Raw genomic sequence first — 27,842 nt, forward strand, 5'->3', positions numbered from 1 at the left:
GAGTTTCAGTGGAGAGGAATAAATGGGATTAGGTCAGGGGTTTCAAATAGAGTTAGAGCTAAAGAAGGAGTAGCAATAATGTTGAAGGATAAGCTATGGCAGGAAAAGAGGGACTATAAATGTATTAATTCAAGGATTATGTGGAGTAAAATAAAGATTGGATGTGAAAAGTGGGTTATAATAAGCGTGTATGCACCTGGAGAAGAGAGAAGTGTAGAGGAGAGAGAGAGATTTTGGGAAATGTTGAGTGAATGCGTGGGGAGTTTTGAATCAAGTGTGAGAGTAATGGTGGTTGGGGATTTTAATGCTAAAGTGGGTAAAAATGTTATGGAGGGAGTAGTAGGTAAATTTGGGGTGCCAGGGGTAAATGTAAATGGGGAGCCTTTAATTGAGCTATGTGTAGAAAGAAATTTGGTAATAAGTAATACATATTTTATGAAAAAGAGGATAAATAAATATACAAGGTATGATGTAGCACGTAATGAAAGTAGTTTATTAGATTATGTATTGGTGGATAAAAGGTTGATGGGTAGGCTCCAGGATGTACATGTTTATAGAGGGGCAACTGATATATCGGATCATTATTTAGTTGTAGCTACAGTTAGAGTAAGAGGTAGATGGGAAAAGAGGAAGGTGGCAACAACAAGTAAGAGGGAGGTGAAAGTGTATAAACTAAGGGAGGAGGAAGTTCGGGTGAGATATAAGCGACTATTGGCAGAAAGGTGGGCTAGTGCAAAGATGAGTAGTGGGGGGGTTGAAGAGGGTTGGAATAGTTTTAAAAATGCAGTATTAGAATGTGGGGCAGAAGTTTGTGGTTATAGGAGGGTGGGGGCAGGAGGAAAGAGGAGTGATTGGTGGAATGATGAAGTAAAGGGTGTGATAAAAGAGAAAAAGGTAGCTTATGAGAGGTTTTTACAAAGCAGAAGTGTTATAAGAAGAGCAGAGTATATGGAGAGTAAAAGAAAGGTAAAGAGAGTGGTGAGAGAGTGCAAAAGGAGAGCAGATGATAGAGTGGGAGAGGCACTGTCAAGAAATTTTAATGAAAATAAGAAAAAATTTTGGAGTGAGTTAAACAAGTTAAGAAAGCCTAGGGAAAATATGGATTTGTCAGTTAAAAACAGAGTAGGGGAGTTAGTAGATGGGGAGATGGAGGTATTGGGAAGATGGCGAGAATATTTTGAGGAACTTTTAAATGTTAAGGAAGAAACAGAGGCAGTAATTTCATGCACTGGTCAGGGAGGTATACCATCTTTTAGGAGTGAAGAAGAGCAGAATGTAAGTGTGGGGGAGGTACGTGAGGCATTACGTAAAATGAAAGGGGGTAAAGCAGCTGGAACTGATGGGATCATGACAGAAATGTTAAAAGCAGGGGGGGATATAGTGTTGGAGTGGTTGGTACTTTTGTTTAATAAATGTATGAAAGAGGGGAAGGTACCTAGGGATTGGCAGAGAGCATGTATAGTCCCTTTATATAAAGGGAAAGGGGACAAAAGAGACTGTAAAAATTATAGAGGAATAAGCTTACTGAGTATACCAGGAAAAGTGTACGGTAGGGTTATAATTGAAAGAATTAGAGGTAAGACAGAATGTAGGATTGCGGATGAGCAAGGAGGTTTTAGAGTGGGTAGGGGATGTGTAGATCAGGTGTTTACATTGAAGCATATATGTGAACAGTATTTAGATAAAGATAGGGAAGTTTTTATTGCATTTATGGATTTAGAAAAGGCATATGATAGAGTGGATAGAGGAGCAATGTGGCAGATGTTGCAAGTATATGGAATAGGTGGTAAGTTATTAAATGCTGTAAAGAGTTTTTATGAGGATAGTGAGGCTCAGGTTAGGGTGTGTAGAAGAGAGGGAGACTACTTCCCGGTAAAAGTAGGTCTTAGACAGGGATGTGTAATGTCACCATGGTTGTTTAATATATTTATAGATGGGGTTGTAAAGGAAGTAAATGCTAGGGTGTTTGGGAGAGGGGTGGGATTAAATTATGGGGAATCAAATTCAAAATGGGAATTGACACAGTTACTTTTTGCTGATGATACTGTGCTTATGGGAGATTCTAAAGAAAAATTGCAAAGGTTAGTGGATGAGTTTGGGAATGTGTGTAAAGGTAGAAAGTTGAAAGTGAACATAGAAAAGAGTAAGGTGATGAGGGTGTCAAATGATTTAGATAAAGAAAAATTGGATATCAAATTGGGGAGGAGGAGTATGGAAGAAGTGAATGTTTTCAGATACTTGGGAGTTGACGTGTCGGCGGATGGATTTATGAAGGATGAGGTTAATCATAGAATTGATGAGGGAAAAAAGGTGAGTGGTGCGTTGAGGTATATGTGGAGTCAAAAAACGTTATCTATGGAGGCAAAGAAGGGAATGTATGAAAGTATAGTAGTACCAACACTCTTATATGGGTGTGAAGCTTGGGTGGTAAATGCAGCAGCGAGGAGACGGTTGGAGGCAGCGGAGATGTCCTGTTTAAGGGCAATGTGTGGTGTAAATATTATGCAGAAAATTCGGAGTGTGGAAATTAGGAGAAGGTGTGGAGTTAATAAAAGTATTAGTCAGAGGGCAGAAGAGGGGTTGTTGAGGTGGTTTGGTCATTTAGAGAGAATGGATCACAGTAGAATGACATGGAAAGCATATAAATCTATAGGGGAAGGAAGGCGGGGTAGGGGTCGTCCTCGAAAGGGTTGGAGAGAGGGGGTAAAGGAGGTTTTGTGGGTAAGGGGCTTGGACTTCCAGCAAGCGTGCGTGAGCGTGTTAGATAGGAGTGAATGGAGACGAATGGTACTTGGGACCTGACGATCTGTTGGAGTGTGAGCAGGGTAATATTTAGTGAAGGGATTCAGGGAAACCGGTTATTTTCATATAGTCGGACTTGAGTCCTGGAAATGGGAAGTACAATGCCTGCACTTTAAAGGAGGGGTTTGGGATATTGGCAGTTTGGAGGGATATGTTGTGTATCTTTATATGTTTATGCTTCTAGACTGTTGTATTCTGGGCACCTCTGCAAAAACAGTGATAATGTGCGAGTGTGGTGAAAGTGTTGAATGATGATGAAAGTATTTTCTTTTTGGGGATTTTCTTTCTTTTTTGGGTCACCCTGCCCCGGTGGGAGACGGCCGACTTGTTGAAAAAAAAAAAAAAAAAAAAAAAAAATAAAAAATTCAGGGAAAACCAGGTAGCCAGACTTGAGTCCTGGAAGCACAGTGTCTGCACTGTGAAGAAGGCAGGATGAATAGTGCAGTTTGAAAGGGCATCTGCACTATAATGTTGGCACACCACTGGCAATATAATGAAAATGTTTCTTTTTTTTCGGGTCATCCTACCTTAGTGGGAGATGGCCGGTGTGGTAGAAATGATTATAATTATGAGGTGCTAAATGTGTAGGGATTATAAAGTGCCTGGGGAATGGGAGGTAAATAGGTTTGATTCAAGGAAAAGTTAACTCTGATTTCTAAGATCAAACACCCTTTACTGCATCCAGGCAATCCACTTGAAGAAGAATGAGCAGAAAATTATATGATACATTGAACTAAGTTTATAAAGCAAATTGTATGCTCACCTATAACCACAGCCCCAACCACGGTCACCATACGTGGAGCCATAATGATCAACCGTGGTACAAAGATATGTTCCTTTGACGATGCCACCTTCGCTGACTGCTCTAATAGGCCCCAGGAGACCTAAGACAAAGTAATCACACACCACTGATTTTGGTGTCCAACACATGTTTCTTTCATTATCATTAGATGTACAGTGTTACATCATTTTCTTATTTCCACATCAATCATATCATATACAGTATATCCAAGAACACATCTGTGCAAAATAGTAACCGGCAGTCATTAACATGGAGTGACAGTCAATATAAGGAAAATTCTGAAGAAATCAACTAAGTTACAAAAGATATAATCTTGATTGAAAATACTACAGAAAGTAGAGTATTTTCCTTAAGAATAAAAGTAAACATAAGTGCAATAACAAAGCAACACAGGCAAGTGACAAGTTGAGACTCAATCCCTTCGACCATAGATAGGCTAGTATGTACAGATGTTTGTGAATAAGGCATTTGGAGTTTCCACATCTTTTCTAATGAAGAAAAGAATAGCATGCATTAAAAGATGCCCTGCTGACATCTCTTTTCTACATGGGAATGCATATCTAAATGTAAGGCAAACACTAAAAATGTAGTAGCCCAAAATTACCTTTTGTACATGAGTGTCCATCATCAACACCATTCTTTTCAGCAACTTTTAACTCTATCTGTCTCTCATAATAATCTGCTACTGTCATTTCCCCTGCATAAACTGCTCTCTGCATGTTGCTCAGAGACTGTTGTGAGAAGTTGCCTTCATTATCCATGCCATACTGAGCCTACAGAGAACCACAAGAATCAACAACAAATTTACAGCTACAACTAATGTCTCTAATCTTGATGCAACTGTCATAGGTATATCACTTATTTAGGTGATGAGCGAGGCTTTAATATGCTAAAGAAAATCTACATGTGCTACAGACAAAATATTTTTTAGAGCTCTACCTAATCATCATAATAAAGTTTCTATCAAATTAATGGAAAAAGTTCTATCATTAACTATCCTTAGAGATTTTAAATATTAAAAAAAGGCTTCAAAACAAAAATTATACACAGTACATTCCTATTTATGATAAATTTGTAATTTCTCCAGAAAGAAACGAAGTGGAGAAAGATAATGAAGCCAAATATTATGATTAATATTGGAGACCTCAACATCATTCGCTGGTTAATATTGGAGGTTTTGAACATGTGTGGCTTGTTAATATTGCAGTCTGCATTTAAACATAAGTGGCTGATGAAGTGGTTAATACTGGAGAACCGATGATACTGAAAAGTGGAATCACCCATTAATAAACCATAAATTTATTACTTATGGTAGTACAGCATTAGTCCATTTCTTAACACAATACGTAGAGAGATTTTAAAATATGACTCCCTATCAACAACAAATTGATCCTCTAGTTCAGAGATTTTTCAAATGTTTTGAATCCATGGAACCATTATATGCATTAAGAAAATCACAAAACCTTGACAAATAAATAGGTTAAATTTTAATTATACAAGGGCAATAGAATAAAATAAAATTTGTGCTACTTTATGTAAACTGTATATGAAATTTACTTTACATATGATAACAAGACTGTAATAATTTGGTATTTTGTTTTTCTTTTAGCACTTGAGCATTCAAGAAATTCACAGGTGCTCTCGCAACAAAATATAAATGTAGCAATGATAATGAAGAACTGTGAGATAAGCTCTAGAAAAGAGATGCATTTTCAGAAAAGACTTGGAAGTATTAAGAGATACCTGATTTTTAATACACTAGCAACCTGCTGAACAATGTAGGAGCTACAAAAAAAAATGTTCTTTCTGCAATGATTGCTCTCCACCAGCATGAGGCTCACTCAATCTAAAAGGGTCTGTGGTAATTTGCAGAAACATCCCTAAACTCAATGTGACAACTACAAGCATATCAGTAAAATGCTTGGGTTTATTAAATTTAGTAACTTTAAATGTTAACAAACAAAGTTTAAATTCACTTCTTGCCATGACAAGGAGCCAATGCAGATCATACCAGTAAGGAGTAATGGGAACCCCAGTTGGAAGCAAAAATACCAGTTGAAGAATAAAAAACTATGAAGTTTTTCTTCTTTTTATATTTAGAAATTTATTCCAAAGAGGTTACTAGCCCCTTGCTCCCGGCATTTTAGTTGCCCTTCACAACACACATGGCTTATGGAGGAAAGAGTCTTTTTTACTTTCCCACTTGTGACACAATATACAACAACACACAAATTTGGAATCTCATATTACTGTATATGCATCTAGTCTCTCATTTTCAATTGTCTGAGATCTGCAGTGACCTACCCTAAGTAGAGAAAACTCTTGTTGTTCCCTCATGCGTTGAACTTCTTTTTCTTGTTTCTCTAAGTCTGTAACAAGACGTCTTTCCCATCCTCCATCATCTGGGGTTACTAGTAAAAGAAAAGATAGTTTATTTATTTACTGGCAATTTCTGTATCTTGATTTATGATTAACATGTTCAGGTGTATGACACGTTCAAGTCTAAGAGCAAAATACAAGGAAAATACAACTATCTATTAGTAGATAGATTTTTTATATAAACAGTGCTACCGTCAATTATATCACTTATTAATCCCCCCCCCAAAAAAAAAAGATCAGGAAATACAGTAGGGCCCCGCTTTATGGCATTTCGATTTACGGCATTCCGCTAATACGGACATTTCAAATTACGTATGACCAAAGCTCACTATACTGCTCCCCCACCTGACTGTCTAATACGGTCCCTGTGCCCTGCCCGGTTTGTTTACATTCTCTGTGAGCTCCATGAGCACAGCGTCTCTCCATTATGTCTGGAAGCTTTCCAAAACTTCAAGTGTTTTTAAAAGTTATTTCATATTTTATATATACGTACTCTGATAATTATACTTTTGTATACCTGTACCTACATAAACTTACACACTGTGCTGGCATGCAGATACACAATAAAATCAGCAATTGTGTGTTATGTCTCGAGATGCCATATTAATAATGAAAATAATAATACTTACTAATAATCAGTCTCGTTAAATGTCACATATTACGTTAATATAAACATTTTCATTAATCCATCTATGAAATTTTTTCAAAATTATATAATAAACATGACATGTAACATATAAACATGAAAAATACACCCCACAGTAGAATAAATTAACATAAATATAAGATGTGGTAGCCAGACAACTTGTAGGAGTGACGGTAAGAATAATGTTTCCTCTAGTCCAACATCAGAGAAAATGTGTACACTATAATATTACTCGGGGTAACTGTAAAAATTTTTTCCTTTCGTATGCCTTCACTCAGAGTGTCATTTCTTCAAAAAAATGGGGTTACATGAGAATGGAAGTGTTGTTCTTTATTTATTCTACTGTATCAACGTGGAAGCAACTTACACACAATGTAACTTGTACACAAACCAGACGTGTTCGCCTGGTTTGTTTACATAACTTCATGCCTGTCCTCTGTCATGTACTCATTCTCTCTCTCTCTCGTTTATTCGTTTTATCTCATTTACTCACCTCTGACCCTACATTAAGACTACAAATATTTTAAGGGAAGTAAAGAGTGAACTGTATATGCATTTTATCACTCTGGGATGCTTTAAATGTCATAGAATATTATGTGTGGGTGGGGTAGCCTGGTATGGTAGGTATAGTAGCCTGGCTGGCTACCATACATACCACACTTGATTTCTTACAATAACTATTACTCATCTCACCCTACATTAAGACTACAAATATTTTAAAGTAAGTAATGAGTGTACTATATGTGTATTTTACTTTTTTATTGTTTTTAATGCCTAGTTCTATTGCTAACTTAATGTATGTTAGTGTAAACTTGTTATCTGGCATTTATATGCATTTATAGTGGAAAATAAGGGTGTTCCACTTTATGGTGGTAGCCTGGAACCTATCCTACCATATAAGTGGGGCCCTACTGTATATACCATATTTTTAGTTCAACCTCAAGATTACTGTAGCCCATAATTCATATGCTGAGAGACAAATGGAAGTACAGTAAGCCTCAAAAAATTATATATTCCTCTATAAATTTTTGACTTACAAGGGGTTGAACGTGCAAAGGACAATCTACGTGATAAATATTTTTTGCAGTACGTATATGGTTAATTCTATTAGCATTTATACATTTAAAGGTCCTTCAAGGTTAGGTTAGATCCTGTACTTATTGTACAAGTTAAGGGCTGTTATCCAACCTCAGCCCATTTAAAAGCCTTCTCCTAGCAATACAGTATCTACATAACTGCTAGTCAAATTTTTTAATATTATTTAATACTGCATTAAAAAAGATACAGACAGAAAGCAAGTTGCTTTTCTAAGTAAAAGTGCCAAAGCCTGGACCACCTTTATACCTAGGTCCTGGTACACTGATATCTCATGTCCTTTCTCTCCCAAGCCCAGGTTGTGGATTACTTCTTCAAACATCTACAAAACTTACTAAAACTAAATAAAAAAAAAAAATCCATGAATACCTACCAATGGATGATTTACGTGAGAAGTGGGTATCAATATGAGCAGCAAGGTCGTTATGTGAACCAAACCCAGCTCGACTACACACTGGACAAACACCAATATCACTATCTTCACTTTCCACAGGAGTTACAACATCAGACTGTTAAGACAATCACATGTGAGCAAAAACAATATAAGGATGACAGTACTGCATCTATAATTCAAAATGCATTTCAAGCCAAAACACAAAAATGAAACAAACACATGCACATCCATGCATACACAGGAACTCATTGCCTTTCTTGATGTACAGTTACTCACATACATTTTCCCCATACATGTGCACAACAAGAATGAATACATATACATGTGTAATTATATCTTTAAGAGATATCTGAGAAATTCATAAGCAATATGAATATTTATGTATCTTCTATCTCTCTCACATCTCATCAGTAATTTTTTCCCATAGAATTATCATAGTTTTTTATTTACTACAGTATGGCAGTGATCACTATGTAATATGGTAAATGAATTAGTAATTAGGAGATGACTGTCATGGGGAAAATAAATGGGGCAACTTTTACCCCATTAAGAGATGATTTCTAATGACAAACACTTGCATCACTTCCACTTGACACATGAATGATTGCCACTCTGTAGTCTGCATTATTTTCTCCAAAGCACATTACCGAGTTTACCAACATTTAATTTCTTACTTTTGGCCTAACCTGAACCTTTCAGTTTCTTCCTGTCTACTCTCTCACCTATGTGCCTGCTGAAGGAAACTCATTCTTTTCAAACATTCTTGTTTTCAGCAAAAGTACACCGCAATTGCTTACCTCATATATTGGATCACGAGAGTAAGGTTTCAAACTAAGTCACATAAGTTAGCATGAAACCTCCCTCTAGATTTAAGTGAATGTGTAATTATTCAGCCACTAGATGAATTTTAACACACTGCTAGAGAAACTACAGATCTTACTTGTTTATACCACACAAGCACTGAAATTTCTTGGAGAATGAGCACTCATGATATAAAAAATTTCAGAGACAGAAAGATTTCTGAGATCCCTTTAATGGTGAGATCTCAGGAAATAAAATAATTTCAGTAATATAGCTGAGAGTAATATTTTAATCTTTAAATACTATAGCTTAAAAGTGAAACTATGATTAAATGTATACAGCATTCTAAAACAGGGGACATAACAACTGCTTGAGAAAATAGAAAGTAAATTGTTCCGTCTTACAGAAAATATTAAGGAAGGGATGGCTTCATACTCCTATATACTGTATATTTTTGTATTATCTACTTGTAATCTTGAAACAAAAAAAAAAGTCTCTCTAAAAATAGAATGCATAGTGACTTTATACTTGGAAATGTCTTAGGGAAAAATGCTTAACCCTTTCACTGTCGCAACCCCCAATTTTAAAGTGCTGAGAGTCACAATTTTAAAAAAATAATAATAATATAATTATATTTTCTGAAATGGTAGAGAATCTTTTTGTGAAGACAATGACACCAAAAACTGGAAATTTGATGGAAAACTTATAAATTACGCAAATGCAAAGTCGGCAGTCTGGGTGTAATTTATGCCTCAGTAATTTCACAAACTGTGAGTACAATTTTACACCAATCCCACTGATCAATTAAATCCAATTTCTAGTTATTTTGCTAGAAATAGCTAGAATGCCAGAAAGCTAGTGTGTCTTTCATTCTATCGACTGAGCAAGGAAACTGCCCATTCAACTATCGGAACTAATCTATAATGTGCACAAATGTGTGAATATAATAAAAATGGTATGTAATACTGACAAGTTGATATGATAGCTAACTGTTGTACACATGTGTCTTACTTATCATTGTGCACAGTCATTGATAATTTGACCAATACAGCCTCTCCTCACTTAACGACGGAGTTCCGTTCCTAATACCGTGTCGATAAACAAATTCGTCGCTAAACGAGGAACATACTATAATGGTAGTGGGTTTATGTCAACCATCTTTGATATTGCTAAACCCTTTCAGGGTCCAAGGCCAAAATCTGAAGTGGTGTCCCAGTGTCCAAGAATTTTCAAAAAATATTTTTTTTTATTTTTTCTTATGAAATGGGAGAGAATCTTTTTGTGAAGGTAATAAAACAAAAAGTACGAAATTTGATGGAAAATTGACGAAATTATGCTCTCACGAATTTTGATGTGTCAGCAATATTTACGAATCGACGATTTTGCCGACTTTGACTCCCATTTTAGGCCAATTACATTATTCCAGTCAACCAAATTCTTAGCTATTTCACTAGTATTACTTCTATTCTATCGATTGAGCACAAGAAATCGCCAAGTCAACTGTTTCAACTACAAAATAAAGTGATCGGAAATTGGTAATTTGGCCAATTTAACACAAAGTTCAAAATATTCCAATTTCAAAATAGGGCCCAGAATAAACATTGTAGGTATTTCTGGCACTAAACTAACATTTCCTCTGTTCATTAGTTACATTTTGAGGCTTTACAAATAAATTCCATTTTGATTTTTTTATTCACATAATGAATTTTTATTCGCACCAAAAAATAGAAGATTTACTGTTATGCAATATTGCAATAATTGTATAAATATCATCACCATATTTGTGAATGTATATTAGACCCACCAGCTGGCATGTATTAGATGTGTGAGGTCGTTTGTTTACTCTTGAACATCAGCAAAAATTTAACATTTCCGCTAATTTGAGCTCAGTTTCAAGCCATTTCCAGTGCTAAAACCAATCAAAATCATCTCTATTTCTGTAATATGTCTTCCATTCTATCAAATGAGACCAAGAAATCGCAAATACATCTATAAAATCATACGAAAAAACACTGCAAAATCGCTGTTTTAATCGAAAATCACGGTCTCAGTTTTTTCTCTCATTATACACAGTGTGCTGCAGGATTTGTTTTATGTGGTGCACACATACCACATAGGTGTATTCTCTCATATCTAGGCCCAAATTTACCACTCATAGTTTATCAGAGTGAGCTGAGCTCATGGCGTAGATCTACAGTTTGGACCCTGAACGTAAAGCCGTAGATCTACGGGACGGACCCTGAAAGGGTTAATGTCACCCTTGCACCATTTAAAACATTTTTAATATATTTTTAAATGTTTATACAGTAGTGTACTGTATATTGTAATAAACAGAATAGAGGAAATAAGCTCTAATATACATTATTTAGGTATGTATATACTGGTCAGAGAGCCCGTCGTAAGTCCGAGTCATCGCTAAGTGAGGAGAGGCTATATTATCACAAAACTAAAAAGTTACAATTTAAAAATGGAGTCCAAAGTAAACACTGCAGGTATTCCAGAAACTAAAGCAACCTTCCGCTGTTCATTAATCAGATCTCCAGGCCTCTCCTAAATAACATTTGCCCCCCCCCATTTTGAAATCACAAAAAATTGTATTACCCTATTTCTCAGATAAATGAATATAATGAAGAATGAGTGGTCAAGGTTTAGGTCATCCCAGTAATTGAAGCAGACCTAGCAAAAACCCATAAGACACACAGGGGGCCGAGGGCCCCCTACCCATCCTCAAGAATAGGCAAAGTTAAAATATTTGTCACTTTGAGCCTTATTTCAAACTATTTCAGTCTTAAACTGACCAAAATTATCTCTATTTCAACAGTATGTCTTCCATTCTATTTAATGATACTAAGAAACAGCCAATAAAAACAAAATCTACCACACAAAAGTTCAGAGGTTTGTTCTTCCCATCAAGCACTGGGTAGGGCAATTTTTTTTTTTAATCTGTGCACACACTCAGCAGAGACCCAGTCTCTCATGTCTAGACCAAAATTTATGTCTGAGGGAATTGAGCTCAAAATGTAGATCTACTGGAGCAACACTGGCATCAACGATGTACATCTATGTGGGAGACAGTGAATGGGTTAAAGGCACTAGAGAACATGAATCATGTAGTCTCAAGAAAAAATCAATAAAAGGGTTAATTTACACATGCAACTTTACAGGATCTACTGAAGCATATGAATGATTAAATGAGGTGTCACACTTATTACCTTTGCAGGACTCAGGATGTCTTTATGCTCAATGTTGACATGTAGCTCAAGATCTGGACTACATTCAAACTGTTTCATGCATACAGGGCAAGTAAAGATGACTTCTTCTTGAGGAGTAACAGCTGGGAACGAAGGAGACATCAAGTCAAAATGTGCTCGATTGACGTGCTCTTCCAATTTGGCTGGCGAAGGTTCCTTCATTCCACATATTGGACACAATGTTACCCTGGCATCTAACAGGGGACTACGCACACAAGGACTCATTAATCTGTCCCGTCTATCAAGCTGATTAAGATTAAGTGACAGTTGGGCACGATCTGGTGAGCCCTGGTTACTGTTTTCCCCACCCTTACTATGAGAGGGACTTAGGTTAGCATTGTAATTATCATTATCATTTTCTACAGTAATCACAGGCACATGATTGTCCAAGACTTTATTATTCACTAGTGCTTTTCTTAATGGGCTAGCAATTAAAATGTGGTCACCAAAACCATTTGTCACAATTAAAGTATCGTCAAAAGTTTCATCTTGTGGACTCAAATAGTCCAAATGGGCAGAATTAACATGATGAACCATTTCTTCAGGGCTTATATCTCCTAGATCACAGAAAGGGCATGATGTTGTCCCCTCTATATGAGCAAACAACATGTGGGACCGTAAGTCATCATCAGTGAGTCCATCCAACCCGCACACTTCACAAGAATATAGTGCCTCTGGCATTTTGGCAGCCATGATGAGAATCCACTTCTTGTATTCACAGTACTGAAATAAGTGAAATAATAAATAAATGGCAAACCAAAAATATTCCTGTACACTACAGATACATCTAATATGTATAAAATTTTTTTTTTAACCCTTTCAAGGTCCACAGGCCCTCTCCAAGACATGTTCTCAGGGTCCCTCAAATTTCAAAAAAAAAAAAATTATTTTTTCTTATGAAAAGATAGAGAATCTCTTCCCGATCATAATGACACCAAAAGTATGAAATTTGATGTAAAACTTACAGAATTATGCTCTCGCGAAGTTAGCAGTCTTGACAATGTTTACGCATCGGCGATTTTGCCCACTTTGAGCCCTATTTTCGGCCAATTCCAGTGTACTAGTTGACAAAAATCATAACTATTTAGCTAGAACTCCATTTTTTCTATCGAATGAGTACACAAAACCATCCATTTACTGATTTCAACTATCCAATACAGTGGTCAGAATTTAGCAATTTTGCCAATCTCACACAAATTTCAAAAGATGCCAATTTCTGAATAGGGCCCAGAATAAACAAGAAAGACATTCCTGGCACCAACATAACATTTCCTCTGTTCATTAGTCATGTCCCCATGCCCCTCTTACATTCTTTTGTTTTTCACTTTGAATTTTTATTCTCACAAAAAATAGAAGATTTACTGTTATGCAGACTACTGCATTAGTATAGAAATGGTATAAATAATATCAGCGCACTTGTGAAAGAATATTAGACTCACCAGTTGACGTGTATTGGACGCATAGCATGATTTGTTTACTTTTGAACTTTGGTAAAAATCGAACATTTCTGCTACTTTGAGTTCAATTTCATGGTGCGTTTCATTGTAAAACCAGTCAAAATCATCTCAATTTCTGTAATATGTCTTCCATTCTATAAAATGAGACCATTCTATAAAATGAGACAATAAATAGCATACGAAGATACAGTGCAAAGCCTCTGTTTTAATCCAAAAACACGGTCAAAGTTTTTTTTTTCTCATTACACACTGTGTGCTGCAGGATTTTTTTTATACTGCGCACACTGATCACATAGACCCATTCTTTCATATGTAGGCCTACCAGCTTTCTCTCACTAGATTTGAGGGCACTAGAATTTAGACATACTAGTACGTCATGGACACTGGTGCGTAAGCCAAACTAGTACGGCCGAAACCCTGAAAGGGTTAACAAACTGGCCACTCTCACCAAGGCAGAGTGATCCAATAAAAAAGAAACATTTCCACCATCATTCACTCCATCACTGTCTTGCCAGAGGGATGCTGATGTTACATTTCAAATCTGCAGATAGAAAGGCAGTAATATGCCTTGAAGTTTGTGCCATCTCTTGCCCTCTATATTCTGTACTATATACACTACATTAAATATTTGAAACACTTAAACCTAGTTTTATTGTACGTACAGTATTACAAAACTACAGCAGAAACAATTAAAAATTTTAAATTATCTTCTTGGATATTACCAATATTTTTTTAATCACTGTTCTCCACTTAAATAAATGGCAGCTTTAGGAAGAATGAAAAAGCACAATACCATAACTGGAACAATACACAAACAACCCGCACATAGGAGACTGAAACTTATAACATTTTAGTCCGACATGGACCATTAACTGGTTACCAGTTAATGGTCCAAGTCAGTCTGAAACGTCATAATAAGTTTCAGTCTCCTATTTTTTTTATTATTAACACACTGGCCGATTCCCATCAAGGCAGGGTGGCCCGAAAAAGAAAAACTTTCACCATCATTCACTCCATCACTGTCTTGCCAGAAGGGTGCTTTACACTACAGTTTTTAAACTGCAACATTAACACCCCTCCTTCAGAGTGCAGGCACTGTACTTCCCATCTCCAGGACTCAAGTCCGGCCTGCCGGTTTCCCTGAATCCCTTCATAAATGTTACTTTATTCACACTCCAACAGCACGTCAAGTATTAAAAACCATTTGTCTCCATTCACTCCTATCAAACACGCTCACGCATGCCCGCTGTAAGTCCAAGCCCCTCGCACACAAAACCTCCTTTACCCCCTCCCTCCAACCTTTCCTAGGCCGACCCCTACCCCGCCTTCCTTCCACTACAGACTGATACACTCTTGAAGTCATTCTGTTTCGCTCCATTCTCTCTACATGTCCGAACCACCCTCAACAACCCTTCCTCAGCCCTCTGGACAACAGTTTTGGCAATCCCGCACCTCCTCCTAACTTCCAAACTACGAATTCTCTGCATTATATTCACACCACACATTGCCCTCAGACATGACATCTCCACTGCCTCCAGCCTTCTCCTCGCTGCAACATTCATCACCCATGCTTCATACCCATATAAGAGTGTTGGTAAAACTATACTCTCATACATTCCCCTCTTTGCCTCCAAGGACAAAGTTCTTTGTCTCCACAGACTCCTAAGTGCACCGCTCACCCTTTTCCCCTCATCAATTCTATGATTCACCTCACCTTTAATAGACCCATCCGCTGACACGTCCACTCCCAAATATCTGAATACATTCACCTCCTCCATACTCTCTCCCTCCAATCTGATATCCAATCTTTCATCACCTAATCTTTTTGTTATCCTCATAACCTTACTCTTTCCTGTATTCACTTTTAATTTTCTTCTTTTGCATACCCTACCAAGTTCATCCACCAACCTCTGAAACTTCTCTTCAGAATCTCCCAAGAGCACAATGTCATCAGCAAAGAGCAATTGTGTCAACTCCCACTTTATGTGTGATTCTTTATCTTTTAACTCCATGCCTCTTGCCAAGACCCTCGCATTTACTTCTCTTACAACCCCATCTATAAATATATTAAACAACCACGGTGACATCACACATCCTTGTCTAAGGCCTACTTTTACTGGGAAATAATCTCCCTCTTTACTACATACTCTAACTTGAGCCTCACTATCCTCGTAAAAACTCTTCACTGCTTTCAGTAACCTACCTCCTACACCATACACTTGCAACATCTGCCACATTGCCCCCCTATCCACCCTGTCATACGCCTTTTCCAAATCCATAAATGTCACAAAAATCTCTTTAGCCTTATCTAAATACTGTTCACTGTTCAGGGTGGATAGGGGGGCAATGTGGCAGATGTTGCAAGTGTATGGTGTAGGAGGTAGGTTACTGAAAGCAGTGAAGAGTTTTTACGAGGATAGTGAGGCTCAAGTTAGAGTATGTAGGAAAGAGGGAAATTTTTTCCCAGTAAAAGTAGGCCTTAGACAAGGATGTGTGATGTCACCGTGGTTGTTTAATATATTTATAGATGGGGTTGTAAGAGAAGTAAATGCGAGGGTCTTGGCAAGAGGCGTGGAGTTAAAAGATAAAGAATCACACACAAAGTGGGAGTTGTCACAGCTGCTCTTTGCTGATGACACTGTGCTCTTGGGAGATTCTGAAGAGAAGTTGCAGAGATTGGTGGATGAATTTGGTAGGGTGTGCAAAAGAAGAAAATTAAAGGTGAATACAGGAAAGAGTAAGGTTATGAGGATAACAAAAAGATTAGGTGATGAAAGATTGAATATCAGATTGGAGGGAGAGAGTATGGAGGAGGTGAACGTATTCAGATATTTGGGAGTGGACGTGTCAGCGGATGGGTCTATGAAAGATGAGGTGAATCATAGAATTGATGAGGGAAAAAGAGTGAGTGGTGCACTTAGGAGTCTGTGGAGACAAAGAACTTTGTCCTTGGAGGCAAAGAGGGGAATGTATGAGAGTATAGTTTTACCAACGCTCTTATATGGGTGTGAAGCGTGGGTGATGAATGTTGCAGCGAGGAGAAGGCTGGAGGCAGTGGAGATGTCATGTCTGAGGGCAATGTGTGGTGTGAATATAATGCAGAGAATTCGTAGTTTGGAAATTAGGAGGAGGTGCGGGATTACCAAAACTGTTGTCCAGAGGGCTGAGGAAGGGTTGTTGAGGTGGTTCGGACATGTAGAGAGAATGGAGCGAAACAGAATGACTTCAAGAGTGTATCAGTCTGTAGTGGAAGGAAGGCGGGGTAGGGGTCGGCCTAGGAAGGGTTGGAGGGAGGGGGTAAAGGAGGTTTTGTGTGCGAGGGGCTTGGACTTCCAGCAGGCATGCGTGAGCGTGTTTGATAGGAGTGAATGGAGACAAATGGTTTTTAATACTTGACGTGCTGTTGGAATGTGAGCAAAGTAACATTTATGAAGGGATTCAGGGAAACCGGCATACCGGACTTGAGTCCTGGAGATGGGAAGTACAGTGCCTGCACTCTGAAGGAGGGGTGTTAATGTTGCAGTTTAAAAACTGTAGTGTAAAGCACCCTTCTGGCAAGACAGTGATGGAGTGAATGATGGTGAAAGTTTTTCTTTTTCGGGCCACCCTGCCTTGGTGGGAATCGGCCGGTGTGATAATAAATAATAATAATTATATGTTTCACTGTAAACACCTGGTCCACACACCCCCTACCTTTCCTAAAGCCTCCTTGTTCATCTGCTATCCTATTCTCCGTCTTACTCTTAATTCTTTCAATAATAACTCGACCATACACTTTACCAGGTATACTCAACAGACTTATCCCCCTATAATTTTTGCACTCTCTTTTGTCCCCTTTGCCTTTATACAAAGGAACTACGCATGCTCTCTGCCAATCCCTAGGTACCTTACCCTCTTCCATACATTTATTAAATAATTGCACCAACCACTCCAAAACTATATCCCCACCTGCTTTTAACTTTTCTATCTTTATCCCATCAATCCCAGCTGCCTTATCCCCTTTCATTTTACCTACTGCCTCATGAACTTCCCCCACACTCACAACTGGCTCTTCCTCACTCCTACAAGATGTTATTCCTCCTTGCCCTATACACGAAATCACAGCTTCCCTATCTTCATCAACATTTAACAATTCCTCAAAATATTCCTTCCATTTTCCCAATACCTCTAACTCTCCATTTAATAACTCTCCTCTCCTATTTTTAACTGACAAATCCATTTGTTCTCTAGGCTTCCTTAACTTGTTAATCTCACTCCTAAACTTTTTCTCATTTTCAATAAAATTTGTTGATAACATCTCACCCACTCTCTCATTTGCTCTCTTTTTACATTGCTTCACCACTCTCTAAACCTCTCTCTTTTTCTCCATATACTCTTCCCTCCTTGCATCACTTCTACTTTGTAAAAACTTCTCATATGCTAACTTTTTCTCCCTTACTACTCTCTTTACATCATCATTCTACCAATCACTCCTCTTCCCTCCTGCACCCACTTTCCTGTAACCACAAACTTCTGCTGAACACTCTAACACTACACTTTTAAACCTACCCCATAACTCTTCGACCCCATTGCCCATGCTCTCATTAGCCCATCTATCCTCCAATAGCTGTTTATATCTTACCCTAACTGCCTCCTCTTTTAGTTTATAAACCTTCACCTCTCTCTTCCCTGATGCTTCTATTCTCCTTGTATCCCATCTACCTTTTACTCTCAGTGTAGCTACAACTAAAAAGTGATCTGATATATCTGTGGCCCCTCTATAAACATGTACATCCTGAAGTCTACTCAACAGTCTTTTATCTACCAATACATAATCCAACAAACTACTGTCATTTCGCCCTACATCATATCTTGTATACTTAACATCTCCCAAAATCTCTCTCTCTCCTCTACATTCCTCTCTTCTCCAGGTGCATACACGCTTATTATGACCCACTCTTCACATCCAACCTTTACTTTAATCCACATAATCCTTGAATTTACACATTCATATTCTCTTTTCTCCTTCCATAACTGATCCTTCAACATTATTGCTACCCCTTCCTACCCCGTCATAATAAGTTTCAGTCTCCTATGTGTGAGATATATGTAATGTCAGCTGCAGATTTGCTCATAATGTTGTGTGCAGTATGGGCGCTGCAAAACACAGTACATACATCTATTAATTTTAGCCTTATTTTATCCAACCGTTTTTTTTTTTTGGATTAAAAAGCCAACTTTGAGGTGTATTTTCATATAGTATTTATTGTTGTATTCTCGTTTTCATGGTCTCAGGTGATAAAATGGAAAACACATTACAGAAATAAAGATGATTGTGATTAGTTTCATGATGAAAACGACCTTGAAACTGAGCTCAAAATAATGGAAATGTTCCATTTTTATCAATGTTCAAGAGTAAGCAAATCACACTACACGTCCAATACACGTCAACTGGGGAGTCTAATATTCTGCACTAGTGCACTGATATTTATATCATTTTTACAATAATGCAGTAGTCTGCATAACAGTAAATCTTCTATTTTTTGTATGAATAAAAATCAAAATATAAAGCAATAGTAATATAAGAGGGGCCTAGAGACATGACTAATGAACAGAGGATATGTTATTTTAGTGCCAAGAATGTCTACACTGTTTATTCTGGACCCTATTTTGAAATTGACATCTTTTTTAATTTGCATGAAATTGGCCAAATTGCCAATTTCTGACCACTTTATTGGGTAATTCAAATCGGTAAATGGGCGATTTTTTGTACTCAATTGATAGAAAAAATGGAGTTCTAAAGAAATAGCTATGAGTTTGGTCAACTAGAACAACACAATTCACCAAAAATGGGGCTCAAAGTCGGCAAAATCGCCGATGCATATATGTCACTGAGACCGCTAACTTCGCGGGAGCGTAATTTCGTGAGTTTTCGACCAAATTTCGTACTTTTGGTGTCATTACCATCGGGAAAAGATTTTCTATCACTTCAAAGGAAAAACATAGAATGACAGTTTCAGAAAGGGGCTTGTGACAGTCAAAGGGTTAATGGAGGAAGAATGAATAATTGAGGTAGAAATTAATGTATAGAGGAAAAAATTATCATTTAAGAAATTTCCATAGAGTACACTGAACAGACAGTTCAAGTTTTAAGCTAAAAGATAATAAGACTATGAGGAGGGAATATGCTAGTTAGGGAAAGTATGGTGTTAGGATATGCTGTTAATGGTTTTTAGAACTGGGCACACTTAGGTTTGATATATGAGGTCCAATGTTCCTTAAGAAGTTTTTTTAAATTTAGCAAGAACACATAAAGCTTTCGTTCCAACTGGTAAGTCATTTAGTGTTTTAAATAAAGTTTCTTTGCATTTGGTTTCTACACAGGTCAAGTCTCACATGAGGTACATCAAAGACTTTAAAGATGCCTTGTGTTATGTTCACAAATTCTGTTGAAGCTCACATACAGCCTCAAGTTAGGGTTAGAAATACAGTTTAAGTTAAGCAGTGTATAAAGTTGCTAATTTTATCAGTATAACAACTGGTATGTAAGGTGTGGATAGATCATGAAGAGATATAGGATTGGTAAACTAAAACTTGGGAAACAGTGGTTTATTTTTTAAATGTACAGAATATACTTATTGATTTTGAAATTTTTAGATACGTAGGGGATGTGGATTTTTATTTATTTTTTAACCTATGTATGGGTCTAAATGTATTGTACTGTACAAGTATTTGCATTTTTCTTTAACTCTTAAACTGTCCACATGTAGATCTACATTCACTCGCGTAGTGCTCCGTACTTAGATCTACATTTCATTTTACACTTAAAGGCATGTAAAATAAAACGTAGATCTACGTTTGGAGAGCTACGCGAGTGACCGTAGATATACGTTTGGACAGTTTAAGGGTTAATTGGTTGTCATATACTGTACAGTTTATAAACTCAGCTTGATTAGATGATTTTGTTTCCAAATAATGTGGATTTATGTGCATTATACAAATCCAAGTAAAGGCAGAACTCAATGAATGTTCCATAGGTGCAATGTCTCTTTGAATGTGCCAGAGATGCATTTAAAGCAAAATAATATATAAAAGTCTCTCACTAAATGTTTCACAGGTGCATTACCTGAATGCAAGAGGGAACAGATTTTACTGAATGATTACAGATAAAATAGGCTACTCAAACTCTGGAGAACAACTTACACTGAATGTCTCACAGGTGCACTATCAAACTCAAGGAAGGACAGGTCACACTGAATGTTCCACAGGTGCACCATGAAACTCAAAGGAGAACAGCTCACACAGTGTTTCACAGGTACACTTTCAAACTTACACTGAAAGTGCTAGAGATGTACTGCCTGAATCTATGAGACAACAGCTCTAACTGAATGTCACAGAAGCTCTATAAAAAAGATGGCTCACTTTATGTTTCTTGGGTGTTTTACCCCAGCACAATAAAGGACAGTTCTCGTATATTCCACCAACTGAATGTTGCAGAGGTTTATTCTGCACCAGATACATCAAGTTCGGTTGTGTTTATACATCCATACCTTGAGCAATAAGTTACCAAACAGTTAAATCTTGAGGTAAATATCAACACTTTAATGATGTAGCTCCTTCATAGAAGGCTAAATATGTGGTGAAAAAAAAAAGGATATGAAACTTAGATGTGGTACATACCTGAGGAAGGTTGCAAGAAGCTAGAGTTACATAGTGTGAGGTCACTGACTCCCACAAAACTTGACATACAAGTAGGTGCTGGAAACAAGAACCACTCAAGGGCTTACATAACACACTTTGCCTCTACATGTTTTCATACGACTTTTCTTTTAATTATTACGAGCTGTTACTTCCCAGAAGTAATAAATTGTATAAATGTATTAGTATATTTGTAAAAAATATAATAACTGAAAAATATTGTAGAAGACTTAGAAAAAAAATAAAAGAGGAGCTGAATAATGGCATTTACTGCAGATAAATGCCAAACTAAAATGAAAATGGGTAGAAGTATAAATAGTTCTCATGAAGAATATAGACCAAGTTACAAAGAATTCAAAACATTAATAAAGATTTTGAAGTGAGTAAAGTAAAGAATTTCACCAGTACTTTTTATATATATTATGCATTAATAAGGAAATCTTATGCAAAGATGCAAATTTCAAGAAAAATCTATTATATTAATGAAGATATATTGTAAAAAAATCTTCACAAAATAGAAACCTTAATTTGTATATGTGACTGTAATATGGTATTTACTTTAAAAACACAGAGAAAATAATATACTCCAACAGGTACATATTGTGTACCACAACACTAAGAAATTTTCCAAATACAGTATTGTATAAATTAAGTGAAGATGAAAAACCATTTTAGGAAAACATCCTGTAATACCATTTACAGTATGGTAGTACACTGTATATTTTTAGAGATGCTACTAGTAGTTGTGTTATATACTGTACGTGTGCAATGTATTTTTATGAGCTATTATTAAGTACTGTATTACTCTTAGTTTAAGTCTATTTAAAGGATGAAAATAAGAGTGTAAGAATGAAGGAACACTACAACAGGCCTATGGGCCAGTACTAGGGAAGTCCAACTTGTACCTAGCTACACCCAATGATGAACCTGTCCAACCAATATTTAAAGCTATTAAAGTTCTTGCCTCAGTGGCTCTACTTGGGAGTTTGTTCCACTCATCTGCAACTTTTGCCAAATTAGTATTTCCTTATACCCTTCCTAAATCTTAATGTCTAATTTGAATCCATTACTATGAATCCTGTCATAGATACTTTCACCACTTTACTGACACCCCTTCATTTATTCCTGCTTTCCATTTACACACTTCAGACATATTCCACCCCAAATTCCACATCTTTCCAGAGTGCAGATTCAGTGACTAGATGATATTGTTGGAATTATTAAAAAGAGAGTTAGTAACCATGGTAAACTCAATAAAGTTACTGTCATCAGAATGACCGACTTTTTAGCATGGGGGCAGTTTAATCCTCTCCCCCAGGATGTGATCCACACCGACTAACACCCAGGTACCTACTTACTGCTAGGTGAACAGGGACAGCAGGTGCAAAGAAACATACTCAAGCATTTCCACTTATCCATGGAAACCCTTTTCTTCACTGTGAGAATTACCAGTTCATACTTTACACTGTTTTATGAACCTTTCAGCAATATTTTCCAAGTAACAAGAATGACACAATATCTGGCACCAGGTGCACCATAAGTAATTATATTTAGGCAGAGGTACACATAGGCACAATTATCATACATAGTATAAATTACCTAGGATAACCCAAAAAAGTAAGACAAATTGGGGTCTTCTCTCTATTACAAACTCACACAGTATTATTCAAAATGTAATATTTTTTTTAATGAAATATATTGATTGTCATTATTAATAATTTCTAGATCTACCTTTCTGTGGTATTTATGTTAGGAATCACAGCATCAATATTAGTTGGTAAATGTCAGGAGTGACGTGATGAAGGTTACCTGGACTACACTACAATGTACTCCAACAAGACATTATATGTCAACCCTTGATACTAGTGACCAGCCAGACAGTAATGCCAGGCAGAGCTGTCAATATAAGTGGCACCGGCAGGCTGACAGTGGCACTGCAGAAGCAGCAGTGTGCATGCCAGACACTTAAGTAAGATTATTCAGGTACACATAACTATAGTTACACAAATTATCATACATATTAGCATACGTGTAAATCACCCAGGATAACCCCCAAAAAAAAGATCAGACAAAGTGACTTATTTCCACTGGAGGGGAGAGGGAGGGGGAGTGCCAGTGGTGCCACTTCCCCCCTACCCCATGGAGAGGGGGGCATGGGGGGTGCCGAGTGGCACTGCCGTCCCTGCCAGTGCCATCGCACTTACCCTCGCCGCCAGTGCCAGCTCCGCCGCCTCCACCGCCAAAAACCTTCTCAAAACCCTCGACAACAGGCGGCACTTCCTCCTCCATTGATTTTTGCCCCGCCATCAGCTGTTTTGAAACTTCCCATTTTCTGCTGAGCCAAGTTTTTCTGGGTTGTGATTGGCTCTGACCTGCCAAAAGCAGCCAATCATAACCCAGCTACACCCAGTGACATCACACCAGCTTGGCGCCAAAATGTGTAGTAAAATATTGTAAACAATGAGAAGTGTTGGGCTGCTGGCAGTGTCTAGAGGACAGTGACACCTTGTTGGCAGTGCCTGGAGGACAGTGACACCTTGTTGTTGCTGCTGGCAGTGTCTGGAGGACAGTGACACCTTGTTGTTACTGCTGGCAGTGTCTGGAGGACAGTGACACCTTGTTGTTGCTGCTGGCAGTGTCTGGAGGACAGTGACACCTTGTTGGCAGTGCCTGGAGGACAGTGACACCTTGTTGGCAGTGTCTGGAGGACAGTGACACCTTGTTGGCAGTGCCTGGAGGACAGTGAACCCTTGTTGTTGCTGCTGGCAGTGTCTGGAGGACAGTGACACCTTGTTGCTGCTGGCAGTCTGGAGGACAGTGACACCTTGTTGGCAGTGCCCGGAGGACAGTGACACCTTGTTGTTGCTGCTGGCAGTGTCTGGAGGACAGTGACACCTTGTTGGCAGTGTCTGGAGGACAGTGACACCTTGTTGGCAGTGTCTGGAGGACAGTGACACCTTGTTGGCAGTGTCTGGAGGACAGTGACACCTTGTTGGCAGTGTCTGGAGGACAGTGACACCTTGTTGGCAGTGTCTGGAGGACAGTGACACCTTGTTGGCAGTGTCTGGAGGACAGTGACACCTTGTTGGCAGTGTCTGGAGGACAGTGACACCTTGTTGGCAGTGTCTGGAGGACAGTGACACCTTGTTGGCAGTGTCTGGAGGACAGTGACACCTTGTTGGCAGTGTCTGGAGGACAGTGACACCTTGTTGGCAGTGTCTGGAGGACAGTGACACCTTGTTGGCAGTGTCTGGAGGACAGTGACACCTTGTTGGCAGTGTCTGGAGGACAGTGACACCTTGTTGGCAGTGTCTGGAGGACAGTGACACCTTGTTGGCAGTGTCTGGAGGACAGTGACACCTTGTTGGCAGTGTCTGGAGGACAGTGACACCTTGTTGGCAGTGTCTGGAGGACAGTGACACCTTGTTGGCAGTGTCTGGAGGACAGTGACACCTTGTTGGCAGTGTCTGGAGGACAGTGACACCTTGTTGGCAGTGTCTGGAGGACAGTGACACCTTGTTGGCAGTGTCTGGAGGACAGTGACACCTTGTTGGCAGTGTCTGGAGGACAGTGACACCTTGTTGGCAGTGTCTGGAGGACAGTGACACCTTGTTGGCAGTGTCTGGAGGACAGTGACACCTTGTTGGCAGTGTCTGGAGGACAGTGACACCTTGTTGGCAGTGTCTGGAGGACAGTGACACCTTGTTGGCAGTGTCTGGAGGACAGTGACACCTTGTTGGCAGTGTCTGGAGGACAGTGACACCTTGTTGGCAGTGTCTGGAGGACAGTGACACCTTGTTGGCAGTGTCTGGAGGACAGTGACACCTTGTTGGCAGTGTCTGGAGGACAGTGACTCCTTGTTGGCAGTGTCTGGAGGACAGTGACACCTTGTTGGCAGTGTCTGGAGGACAGTGACACCTTGTTGGCAGTGTCTGGAGGACAGTGACACCTTGTTGGCAGTGTCTGGAGGACAGTGACACCTTGTTGGCAGTGTCTGGAGGACAGTGACACCTTGTTGGCAGTGTCTGGAGGACAGTGACACCTTGTTGGCAGTGTCTGGAGGACAGTGACACCTTGTTGGCAGTGTCTGGAGGACAGTGACACCTTGTTGGCAGTGTCTGGAGGACAGTGACACCTTGTTGGCAGTGTCTGGAGGACAGTGACACCTTGTTGGCAGTGTCTGGAGGACAGTGACACCTTGTTGGCAGTGTCTGGAGGACAGTGACACCTTGTTGGCAGTGTCTGGAGGACAGTGACACCTTGTTGGCAGTGTCTGGAGGACAGTGACACCTTGTTGGCAGTGTCTGGAGGACAGTGACACCTTGTTGGCAGTGTCTGGAGGACAGTGACACCTTGTTGGCAGTGTCTGGAGGACAGTGACACCTTGTTGGCAGTGTCTGGAGGACAGTGACACCTTGTTGGCAGTGTCTGGAGGACAGTGACACCTTGTTGGCAGTGTCTGGAGGACAGTGACACCTTGTTGGCAGTGTCTGGAGGACAGTGACACCTTGTTGGCAGTGTCTGGAGGACAGTGACACCTTGTTGGCAGTGTCTGGAGGACAGTGACACCTTGTTGGCAGTGTCTGGAGGACAGTGACACCTTGTTGGCAGTGTCTGGAGGACAGTGACACCTTGTTGGCAGTGTCTGGAGGACAGTGACACCTTGTTGGCAGTGTCTGGAGGACAGTGACACCTTGTTGGCAGTGTCTGGAGGACAGTGACACCTTGTTGGCAGTGTCTGGAGGACAGTGACACCTTGTTGTTGCTGCTGGCAGTGTCTGGAGGACAGTGACACCTTGTTGGCAGTGTCTGGAGGACAGTGACACCTTGTTGGCAGTCTGGAGGACAGTGACACCTTGTTGGCAGTGTCTGGAGGACAGTGACACCTTGTTGGCAGTGTCTGGAGGACAGTGACACCTCGTTGGCAGTGTCTGGAGGACAGTGACACCTCGTTGGCAGTGTCTGGAGGACAGTGACACCTCGTTGGCAGTGTCTGGAGGACAGTGACACCTTGTTGGCAGTGTCTGGAGGACAGTGACACCTTGTTGGCAGTGTCTGGAGGACAGTGACACCTTGTTGGCAGTGTCTGGAGGACAGTGACACCTTGCTGGCAGTGTCTGGATGACAGTGACACCTTGCTGGCAGTGTCTGGAGGACAGTGACACCTTGCTGGCAGTGTCTGGAGGACAGTGACACCTTGCTGGCAGTGTCTGGAGGACAGTGACACCTTGCTGGCAGTGTCTGGAGGACAGTGACACCTTGCTGGCAGTGTCTGGAGGACAGTGACACCTTGCTGGCAGTGTCTGGAGGACGGTGACACCTTGCTGGCAGTGTCTGGAGGACGGTGACACCTTGCTGGCAGTGTCGGGAGGACGGTGACACCTTGCTGGCAGTGTCTGGAGGACGGTGACACCTTGCTGGCAGTGTCGGGTGGACGGTGACACCTTGCTGGCAGTGTCGGGTGGACGGTGAAACCTTGCTGCTGCTGCTGGCAAGTGTCGGGTGGATGGTGAAACCTTGCTGCTGGCAATGTTGGGTGGACAGTGACACCTTGCTGCTGGTAGGTGTCGGGTGGACAGTGACACCTTGCTGCTGGTAGGTGTCGGGTGGACAGTAACACCTTGCTGCTGGTAGGTGTCAGGTGGACAGTGACACCTTGCTGCTGGTAGGTGTCGGGTGGACAGTGACACCTTGCTGCTGGTAGGTGTCGGGTGGACAGAGAAATTTTGCTGCTGCTGTCAGTGTCTGCAGGCAGAGACAGTGTCACTTACCTGCAGCAATGTTCATCACCGACCTTCGCAAGCAGTTCTACAACCTCATTACTGGCAAGGTAACTTTCTTCTCGCACACACAAAGTAAACGCATGAATGTAGTAAAGTATCAATGGTAAACGAAATAAACCCATGAGGTAAACAATATAAACACAGTTTTGCTTCTTCAGTAGTGACCATCATTCAACTTAAGTTCCTCCCTCAACACCTCTATCTTTCCTACTTCATCCTCCCATCTTCCATCTCTCTCCTTCTACCATACAGCACTGTATAACTTTTGAGTTTAGAGCTTTCTACCACCTCATGGTAATGGGTTTTGTTGTGCCTAACATTATTACAGTAGGGCCCCACTTATACGACAAGTTTGGTCTCAAGTTGCTGCTGTAAAGCGAAAGTCTTTTCACTTTCATATGCATAAAAAAGCCTGATAACATGTTCACAGTATCATGAACTAAGTGAGCAATAAAGCTAGGCCTAAAAAATGCATATACAGTACATTCTCATCCTTAGCTTATAGTGAGTAATGAATATACATATTTATTGTAGGAAGTCTGAATAAATGAAGAATGGCTACAATTCGATACCATTGCAGTAGCAAAACACTTGTAAAGCAAAGTGCTGTAAAGCAGGGCCTGCCTGTACATGGAATCTACATTGCCTGTATACTGCAAAAAAGAAATAGAATTATTTGTATTTGTAATTTATTTATAGATGGCACAACTTTCATTATCTCCCCTTCAGATCTGGTTTCTTGGTAGCACTATTAA

General features: G+C 39.5%; 2 protein-coding genes and 1 long non-coding RNA gene across 6 annotated transcripts in view; 1 reads left to right on the forward strand and 2 right to left on the reverse strand.

The window, feature by feature from the left end:
• The window catches only part of LOC128686357 (zinc finger-containing ubiquitin peptidase 1), a 61,208-nt gene extending 37,436 nt beyond the window's left edge, over window positions 1-23,772 (reverse strand). The window contains exons 1-6 of one of the 3 annotated variants that reach the window (XM_070084185.1): window positions 23,509-23,772; window positions 12,132-12,893; window positions 8,098-8,233; window positions 5,909-6,015; window positions 4,209-4,377; window positions 3,566-3,686 (exon numbers count right to left, since the gene is read on the reverse strand). In XM_070084185.1, the coding sequence (XP_069940286.1) occupies window positions 3,566-3,686; window positions 4,209-4,377; window positions 5,909-6,015; window positions 8,098-8,233; window positions 12,132-12,863 (1,265 nt within the window). In that variant the 5' untranslated portion in view covers window positions 12,864-12,893; window positions 23,509-23,772. Of the gene's footprint in view, window positions 1-3,565; window positions 3,687-4,208; window positions 4,378-5,908; window positions 6,016-8,097; window positions 8,234-12,131; window positions 12,894-20,809; window positions 20,940-23,113; window positions 23,264-23,508 lie in introns of those variants that run through there. The other 2 variants (XM_053773212.2, XM_070084294.1) reach the window with 2 other exon arrangements.
• The window catches only part of Cdc45 (cell division cycle protein 45), a 115,207-nt gene that overhangs the window by 40,826 nt on the left and 46,539 nt on the right, over window positions 1-27,842 (forward strand). The window contains exon 1 of one of the 2 annotated variants that reach the window (XM_070084867.1): window positions 25,930-27,134. The exons of the other annotated variant lie outside the window; for it this stretch is intronic. Within the exon in view, the coding sequence (XP_069940968.1) occupies window positions 27,084-27,134 (51 nt within the window). The 5' untranslated portion in view covers window positions 25,930-27,083. Of the gene's footprint in view, window positions 1-25,929; window positions 27,135-27,842 lie in introns of those variants that run through there. 2 annotated transcript variants of the gene reach the window in all.
• LOC138852684 (uncharacterized) lies at window positions 23,959-26,128 on the reverse strand. The gene is made up of 3 exons (XR_011392011.1): window positions 26,060-26,128; window positions 24,129-24,199; window positions 23,959-24,093 (listed from the first exon to the last, which is right to left on the reverse strand). It is a non-coding gene; the product is annotated as an uncharacterized lncRNA (long non-coding RNA).

The sequence above is a fragment of the Cherax quadricarinatus genome, chromosome 1, assembly GCF_038502225.1.
Source record: "Cherax quadricarinatus isolate ZL_2023a chromosome 1, ASM3850222v1, whole genome shotgun sequence".
NCBI classification, from domain to species: Eukaryota; Metazoa; Arthropoda; class Malacostraca; order Decapoda; family Parastacidae; genus Cherax; species Cherax quadricarinatus.